We start from the raw sequence: 9,556 nt of genomic DNA on the forward strand, positions 1-9,556 counted from the left end.
TGTTGACAATTACATTGTCTACAAACAAAGGGATAAAACAAGCTTATATGTTGGTTTCTAATGGGGTTAGAAAGCTAGGGCGGCATTTATAAGTTATATTCTTCAAGAATCAATGGAAATAAACTGAGTGTACAAAACATCAGGAACACCTGCTCTTTCCATGATCCTCGGATCATAAAAAAAACAAAAAGCATTGAAACTCAGTCAGAGTCTCAACTTACTGTTTGTTGCGAGTTAGAATACACAAGGTGCAATTTCGAAATTTGGTTGTTTCTCTCGTTATGTCAGTCACCGATAGTCAATTCGCCCATGTTTGCTAACATTTCTTCGATTGATTGCTAAGTTAGCTGGCCACTAAACTAAACTTGTTATCATGGTGGAATTACCATCCGGCCGCTGTCTAGAGGAGGGCCACTAAAATGTTTTGCTCGCAACGTGTGTGTGTGTGGGGGGGGGGGGGCAACTGCCAGCCTCCTTAATGTACCTGGTCGTGAAAATGAAAAGAGCACCAGATGACAGACATGCTCAGAGATAAGGCCTGCTGTACTGTATACACTGAGTGTATGACAGACTGACCAGGTGAATCCAGGTGAAAGCTATGATCCCTTAATGATGTCACCTGTTAATTCAGTGTAGATGAAGCGGAGGAAGACAGGTTAAATAACAATTTTCAAGCCTTGAGACAATTAAGACATAGACTGTGCATGTGTGCCATTCAGAGGGTGGATGGGCAAGACAAAAGATTTACGTGCCAGTTAGTCAACTGACAGTCCAGTACAACATTGGTATCCAAAGACCCAGAAAAGAATGCAATGCACAACTCATCGTACCTTGACATGAATGTGGTATGGCAGCCGACGACCTTAGAGTTCCATTTATTTCAGCAAAAAACAAGAAACTGTGGTTGCGGTGGGCTAAGGAACTAAAACACTGAAGTTGGAAAACATTGCCTGGTCTGATGAATCCCGGTTCCTGCTGTTTCACGCCCATGGGAGGACTAGGGTATGGAGAAAACCATGAGTACATACATCCAACATGCTGCGTGTCAACATTGCAGGCTGGTGGTGGTGTGGGGTCTGTTTTCATGGCAGACACTGGGCCCCTTGATAAAAGTGGAGCAACGTTTTGAATGCCACAGGACATCATTGCCAATCATGTGCATCCCTTCATGGCAGCAGTGTATCGATCTGCAGACTTTATATTTTCAGCAAGATAATGCCACATGCCACTAACAGGCCAACTTGACACAACTGTGGGAAGCATTGGAGTCAACATGGGCCAGCATCCCTGAGGAATGCTTTCGACACCCACGAATTGAGGCTGTTCTGCAGGCAAAAGGGAGTGCAACGCAACATAAGGATGCTGTTCCTAATGTTTTGTACACTCAATGTACTTGCTACTGTGTCATTAGCTTGGATCTGACAGACACACTGAAATAATGTCTGTTTGAACAGGATTAACAACAGCTATAATCAAACAACCCCTGAATGCCTTGAACAAACTAAGGTGGGGTTACACTACAGCCCAACAGAGTGCCATTAACCAGGCAGCCTCCACTGTAGGCATCACAATAACATCTGATCAGAGGGCTATAAAGAGTCACTTGATGATGAGTGTAATGTCAGTGATCACTCCGCATACGTCATCTGAACAATTACTGTGATCAAGTGAGTAGAGCTCTTTCTCCCAAGTCCAAAAAGCAGTTGAGTTCATGGTGATTGTGCAGCAGCCTTAACACCAAGACTCCTACAGTTTTACATAGCTGCTGCTAGGCTACTGACAGAGTACAGGATTCACTAATCACCACCACGCAATCAATTACAAGAATATTGTAGCGCTAACGTTTTCCACTTCTCATGAAAAGCAAATACACATGCTTTTGGAATGTCATGGCACAGGAAGTAGTCACATGTGGTCCCTATGATAGCATCAGCATCTCCTTTCTAGTTGAGAGGCACTGTTCTTAGTAGCAGACTTGGGTTCCAATACTATTTGATATCAGTTCAAATACTTGATCTGTAATTGATTGAGTCTGCCCGGCTCAATTAGACCAATAGAATAGTCCCAAAACTGTAAACCCCACCCATCTGACACTTCAGGTAGGCTAGAACAAACTCTCAAAGTATTTAAGATTTCAAATAGTACACTGAACAAAAATATAAAACCCAATGTGGAACAATTTCAAATATTTTACTGAGTTACAGTTCATATAATGAAATCAGTCATTTGAAATAAATTCATTAGGCCCTAATCTATGGATTTCACTTGACTGGGAATACAGATATGCATCTGTCACAGACACCTTACAAAAAAAGGTAAGGGCGTAGATCAGAGAACCAGTCAGTACCTGGTGTGACCACCATCAGCATCATGCAGCACAGCACATCTCCTTCGTATAGAGTTGATCAGGCTGTTGATTGTGGCATGTTGTCTCACACCTCTTCCAATGGCTGTGCAAAGTTTCTGGATATTGGCAGGAACTGGAACACGCTGACGTACACGTTGATTCAGAGCATCCCAAATATGCTCAATGGGCGGTGAGTATGCAGGCCATGGAAGAACTGGGACATTTCAGCTTCCAGGAATTGTGTACAGATCCTTGCGACATGGGGCCGTGCATTTTCATGCTGAAACATGAGTTGATGGCGGCGGATGAATGGCACAACAATAGGCTTCAGGATCTCGTCACGGTATCTCTGTGCATTCAAATTGCCATCAATAAAATTGCCATCAATTCCACCATGGGGAACTCTGTTCACAACGTTGACATTAGCAAACCGCTCGCCCACACGACGCCATACACGCGGTCTGCCCTGTACAGTTGAAACCGGGGTTAATCCGTGAAGAGCACACTTCTCCAGCATGCCAGCAAAGGTGAGCATTTGCCCACTGAAGTCAGTTACGACGCCAAACTGCAGTCAGGTCAAGACCCTGGTGAGGACGATGAGCATGCAAATGAGCTTTATTGGATTTATTTTAGCTCATGAAACCAACACCTTACATGTTGTGTTTATATTTTTGTTCAGTATATTTTAACCCAGGTATGCTAAGCACAACTACACCACAGAGAGAGAAAGGCTATTCCACCAACTTGTCAGTTGTCACTTGTCACTTCCTCATTGGTAAACCACAGTGGTTCGCCTTGCAGCATTTCACAACAGCAAGAGGGTTCATATCAGATGACAACATGATGACAATCATCATAAGACAAGAACCTGCATATCTCAATCACATGGAAATGTACAAACAATAATGTGTTTCAATAGAAAACCAAACAGCTTACAATATAACACAACACGTAAATAACTTGCTCTTCTGCTATTTGACATTTGTGAAGTAGGAACTAGTGTCAAACGCCTCAGATTCTGTAACCGGTAACACTACTGTATTATAAACTGGGTGGTTTGAGACCTGAATGCTGATTGCCTGATAATGGACATGACAAAACATGTCTTTTTTGTGCTTCATTTACGTTGGTAACCAGTTTATAAGGCAATAAGGCACCTCGGGAGTTTTTGATATATGGCCATTATATCACGCCGCAACAGCGTGCCCAAGAACAGAAGTTTGGCCGTGGTATATTGGCCATATACAGTGCATTCGTAAAGTATTCAGACCTCTTGACTTTTTCCACATCTTGTTACGTTACAGCCTTAATGTCATTTATTAAATACAACATTTTCATCATCAATGTACACAATACCCCATAGTGACAAAGCGAAAACAGGTTTAGATTTTTGGGGAAAATGTATACAAAATAAAACAGAAAAATGTTTAAATAAGTATTCAGACCCTTTCCTATGAGATTCAAAATTGAGATCAGGTGTATCCTGTTTCCATTGATCATCCTTGAGATGTTTCTACAACTTGATTGGAGTCCACTTGTGGTAAATTCAATTGATTGGACATGATTTGGAAAGGCACACACCTGTCGATATAATGTCCCACAGTTGACAGTGCGCGTCAGAGCAAAAACCAAGCCAGGAGGTCGAAAGAATTGTCCGTAGAGCGCCGAGATAGGATTGTGTCGAGGCACAGATCTGGGGACAGGGACCAAAAAATGTCTGCAGCATTGAAGGTCCCAAAGAACACAGTGGCCTCCATCAGTCTTAAATGGAAGAAGCTTGGAACCACCAAGACTCTTCCTAGAGCTGGCCGCCCGGCCAAACTGAGCAATCGGGGGAGAAGGCCTTGGTCAGGCAAGTGACCAAGAACCAGATGGTCACTCTGACAGAGCACCACAGTTCCTCTGTGAAGACGGGAGAACCTTCCAGAAGGACAGCTATCTCTGCAGCACTTCACCAATCAGGCCTTTATGGTAGAGTGACCATAAAGGTAAAAGGCACATGACAGCCCACTTGGAGTTTGCCAAAAGGCACCTAAAGGACTCTCAGACCAGGAGAAAAAAAGATTGAACTCTTTGGCCTGAATGCCAAGCATCACGTCTGGAGGAAACCTGGCACCATCCCTACGGTGAAGCATGGTGGTGGCAGCATCATGCTGTGGGAATATTTTTCAGCGGCAGGGACTGGGAGAAGATTCAGGATAGAGGGAAAGATGAACGGAGCAAAATAGAGATACTTGATGAAAACCTGCACCTGCACCAGCGCTCAGGACCTCAGACTGGGGCGAAGGTTCACCTTCCAGCAGGACAACAACCCTAAGCACACAGTCAAGACAACGCAGGAGTGGCTTTGGGACGAGTCTCTGAATGTCCTTGAGTGGCCCAGCCAGAGCCCGGACTTGAACCCGATCAAACATCTCTGGAGAGACCTGAAAATAGCCGTGCAGCGACACTTCCCATCCAACCTGGCAGAGCTTGAGAGGATCTGCAGATAACAATGGGAGAAACTCCCCAAATACAGGTGTGCCAAGCTTGTAGCGTCATACCAAAGAAGACACCAAAGAAGGTGTTTCAACCAAGTACTGAGTAAAGGGTCTGAATACTTACGTAAATGTTTATTTCAGTTTTTTATTTTTAATACATTTGCAAAAAATGACTAAACCTGTTTTTGCTTTGTCATTATGGGGTACTGTGTGTAGATTGAAGGGGGGAAAAAACTAGGCTAACATAACAAAATGTGGAAAAAGTCAAGGGGGTCTGAATACTTACTGAATGCACTGTACCACACCACCTTGGGCCTTATTTCTTAATTAGACTACTGCTGCAGGTTTCATACATACACACACACACAGTAGCAAGGTGTCCCTGGAGAAAATTAGGGTTAAGTGTCTTCCTCAAGGACACGTCGACAGATTTGTCACCTTGTCGGTTTGGGTATTGACACCCGCAGCCTTTCGGTTACTGGCCCAACACTCTAACCTCTAGGCTACCCGTCGCCAAGAGCCATAGAAATAAAGGTATTAGATAAGTAGTGGAAATGTCCATAAAATATGAAGATAAAAACACTGTGGTAGTAGAGACAGATCTATAAAATGTAGACCATTTTAGACCACTAAGACATGGAGGAGTCTGTGTTTACGTTCTTTAGGAGGTGGATTATAACCAAACAATGGTCCTAGGATACAGACTGGGATGGATAAAGGAATAGAGCGACCCATCCCTATAAATAACAAACATATGGTAAATGGCTGCTCATATATTGGCTTTGTTTAAATCAGGTAAGTCATTGAGAACACGTTATCTTTTACAATAACGACCTGACCAAGGAGCAATGAGATGCTCCTGATGACATTCATTAGATTGTGTTACTTTGGGCTGCGCAAAGCAAACATTCTCTAAACTAGAGCATGACATGATGCCAAAAAAAGACTCTCTGAGAACAATATAAACTGGTGCCATGCCATTGAATGACCTTCAAAGCAATATGTTTACCCAAGTCGAGTTTAACTGACTGAGCCTTTAGGGAGTTGTACAAATCCAACAGCTATTTTATTCTCCAGGCGTATGTTTCACCAATGAGGACTGGGACCCTGCCTGGCCTGCAGAATGTAGCCAGCAGCTTGGCTGTGCGCTCTCACATGGTCTGACAGACATGCACAGCAGGACCAGTGATGTTCAAAGCACATAGCCTAGGCCACGAGGTGGAACTGGGCTGGCATGCTGGCACACACCAGGCAGCACAGTGGAGGAGCTTGGGCCAGGTTGGCTCCCCAGGATATGGCAGCAGAGCAGAACAGCTCATCATGTCATGGTAGAGATATTACTAATGAGTCTGAGGGTGCATCCCAAACGGCATCCTATTCCCTATATAGTGAACCTGACTCTGCTGCTCAGAGAAACATGTGGTACTACTAGGTAATCCTTTATAACCACAATTTCCTAATTTACTGTACTTGAGGATCTTATACTGACGCCAATATAAGGTCCCATATAACTATCAACAGAGAATCTCCATTGAGCATGCTTTTCAATCCTGGACAAGGCTTAACCCTGTCTGGGAAACTGGTCATAAATGAATAATCTCAGAGATAGGTCTAATTGCACTGGGATTGCTAATACTGTTTGTTGAGTTCCCTATTTAAAGACAAAAAAGATACAGTCTCACAGCTCCGCTCTGAGTCCCGACAGCCAGAATCTTCTGCACAGGGTCAAAGGCCATGGAGGAGGGCTGGTAAGGGAAGCCATGTCGCACAGTCTGAAGGAGCCAAAGAACACATTCTGCATTAGCTGTTAGATCACATCCAGATTCAACATTTTACATTTGACAGACAATCAAGTACTCTTACGTCATCTCATGTTTTGTTGTATCCAGGAAACTGTGACATTATTTCAGAGGCATTTGTTTTCGTCTAAATACAAAAGATGTATGATCAGTTTAAATCCATATCTAGATGAGTGTCTCTTTTCCACAGAAGAAAATATTTCAAAATATTTCTAGGAAAGTAGCTATCCCATTTGACAAGCCAGGTGTTCCCTGTCACAGTCAGATCATTGGATAGTTGCTGTAGCTTGCTAGTTAGCCAACAACACTGAATGACATTATCACTTTATTATAGAATAAAATTCCTTGACCATGGAGTGCAGTTTAGTCCACTACATAATCCAGAGGATTATTCCGATTTAATTTATGACTGGTTGGTTGAGGACATTAAAGACAAAGATGATATAACCTTGCTTACGTGATGCTTTGGCCAATGGCAATACCAGAAATTGGGACTGTGAGAGGCAGTCAGTTGATTATCTTGACAACTAGCAATTCTATAGCTAGTTACAAGACCCGCATCAATGCAATGTCAGCATAGACACAAATAACTTAGACACTAAAGATGTAAAAATCACGCTGTCAATATGTGTCAACACAGCTCCTGCTAACTGGCGGTAAAATTCAATGATTCCCAGCAAAACAGCTAGCTAGCTAGTTAGTAGCCCACCTTACAGAGCTGAAAATGCTCCGACTGTAGTGTCTCTTGGATCACATCGTTTTGACTAGTTCCCGGTTGTGGAGATGCAGCGGAAAATGAAGCACCCAAGCCGTCCAGCACCTTTCTGATATTGAACTTCTTCATTTTCCCTCAATACAGACGAGGACGAAACACACCAAATGGATCAACAAAGCCACCATAAATTGGATAGTGCACTTCCTAGCTAGATGTTAGTTAAAGACGCACACTTTGCTAATATCTTGTTCTTAATCTCGCTCGCATGTTACGGACTGTGTTGTCACTGCACTCTCAACAGTACACTTCACATGTACACAGTTTAAGCATGTCGAAAATCTATTTGTATCCATCGATATTGCATGTATCCAGTTGGAGTCGACGGCAGCCAGCTAGCTAGGCTACTGTTAGCCAGCCTAGCTAACACGGAAACGCAGAGACGAGTCTGCGCGGTAGAGGCAGCAACACCCCGGATGTAACGTTACACATTGGATCCAGTATGTAAACATAAACAACGTTCAATCATTATTTTTGGAAACTGTTGTTAAACAAATTACGAATCACTGAATAAGATAATAACCTTCCACATTATGCACTATACATTAATTTTCCTATCCAGCGGGTTGACTTGACAAAGTCACAAAGCTAGCACTCATTGAAAATAGAGGCGAAGCCACATGGACAACTGGACCAATAACATGTTTTCTCCGGCAGGTGGGGTTGTTTCGGTTCTTTTTCCACTCACAAAGCGAGGAGTTTTGTATGAAGGTCAACAAAAGTGTCGAATTTGGTCAACAAAAACATGTAATGGCTTATTTGTTAAATGTGAGGTTCGTAATGGTTACGTTGTTACGAGTGTACTGATATAAGTAGAACACGTGACATCCGGGCAACTTTGATTAAAAAAAAAAAAAAACGTTATATAAACTCAGCAAAAAAAGAAACATCCCCTTTTCAGGACCCTGTCTTTCAAAGATATTTCGTAAAAATTCAAATAACTTCACAGATCTTCATTATAAAGGATTTAAATACTGTTTCCCATTGTTCAATGAACCATAAACAATTAATGACCATGCATGCACCTGTGGAACGGTCGTTAAGACACTAACAGCTTACAGAGGGTAGGCAATTAAGGTCACAGTTATGATAACTTAGAACACTAAAGAGGCCTTTCTACTGACTCTGAAAAACACCAAAAGAAAGATGCCCAGGGTCCCTGCTCATCTGCGTGAACGTGCCTTAGGCATGCTGCAAGAAAGCATGAGGACTGCAGATGTGGCCAGGGCAATAAATTGCTATGTCCGTACTGTGAGACGCCTAAGACAGCGCTACTGAGAGACAAGGCGGACAGATGATTGTCCTCGCAGTGGCAGACTACGTGTAACAACACCTGCACAGGATCGGTACATCCGAACATCACACCTGCGGGACAGGTACAGGATGGCAAAAACAACTGTCTGAGTTACACCAGGAATGCACAATCACTAAATCAGTGCTCAGACTGACCGCAATAGGCTGAGAGAGGCTGGACTGAGGGCTTGTAGGCCTGTTGTAAGGCAGGTCCTCACCAGACATCACCGGCAACAAAGTCGCCTATGGGCACAAACCCACCGTCGCTGGACCAGACAGGACTGGCAAAAACTGCTCTTCACTGACGAGTCGTGGTTTTGTCTCACCAGGGGTGATGGTCGGATTTGCGTTTATCGTCGAAGGAATGAGCGTTACACCGAGGTCTGTACTCTGGAGCGGGATCGATTTGGAGGTGGAGGGTCCGTTGTGGTCTGGGGCGGTGTGTCACAGCATCATCGGACTGAGCTTGTTGTCATTGCAGGCAATCTCAACGCTGTGCATTACAGGGAAGACATCCTCCTCCCTCATGTGGTACCCGTCCTGCAGGCTCATCCTAACATGACCCTCCAGCATGACAATGCCACCAGCCATACTGCTCGTTCTGTGCGTGATTTCCTGCAAGACAGGAATGTCAGTGTTCTGCCATGGCCAGCAAAGAGCCCGGATCTCAATCCCATTGAGCAGGTCTGGAACCTGTTGGATCGGAGGGTGAGGGCTAGGGCCATTCCCCCCAGAAATGTCTGGGAACTTGCAGGTACCTTGGTGGAAGAGTGGGGTAACATCTCACAGCAAGAACTGGCAAATCTGGTGCAGTCCATGAGGAGGAGATGCACTGCAGTACTTAATGCAGCTGGTGGCCACACCA

At 43.9% G+C, this 9,556-nt stretch overlaps 1 protein-coding gene across 6 annotated transcripts in view; it reads right to left on the reverse strand.

The window, feature by feature from the left end:
• The window catches only part of stxbp5b (syntaxin binding protein 5b (tomosyn)), a 46,876-nt gene extending 39,088 nt beyond the window's left edge, over positions 1 to 7,788 (reverse strand). For 5 of the 6 annotated variants that reach the window (XM_023987014.2, XM_023987013.2, XM_023987009.2 and 2 more), the window contains exons 1-2: positions 7,336 to 7,788; positions 6,502 to 6,599 (exon numbers count right to left, since the gene is read on the reverse strand). In XM_023987014.2, coding sequence (XP_023842782.1) covers positions 6,502 to 6,599; positions 7,336 to 7,470 — 233 coding nt within the window. In that variant the 5' untranslated portion in view covers positions 7,471 to 7,788. The remainder of the gene's footprint in view (positions 1 to 6,501; positions 6,600 to 7,335) is intronic. The other variant, XM_023987011.2, reaches the window with a different exon arrangement.
• Between the last annotated feature and the right edge of the window lie 1,768 nt (positions 7,789 to 9,556).

This window comes from Salvelinus sp. IW2-2015, linkage group LG4q.2 (genome assembly GCF_002910315.2).
Source record: "Salvelinus sp. IW2-2015 linkage group LG4q.2, ASM291031v2, whole genome shotgun sequence".
NCBI classification, from domain to species: Eukaryota; Metazoa; Chordata; class Actinopteri; order Salmoniformes; family Salmonidae; genus Salvelinus; species Salvelinus sp. IW2-2015.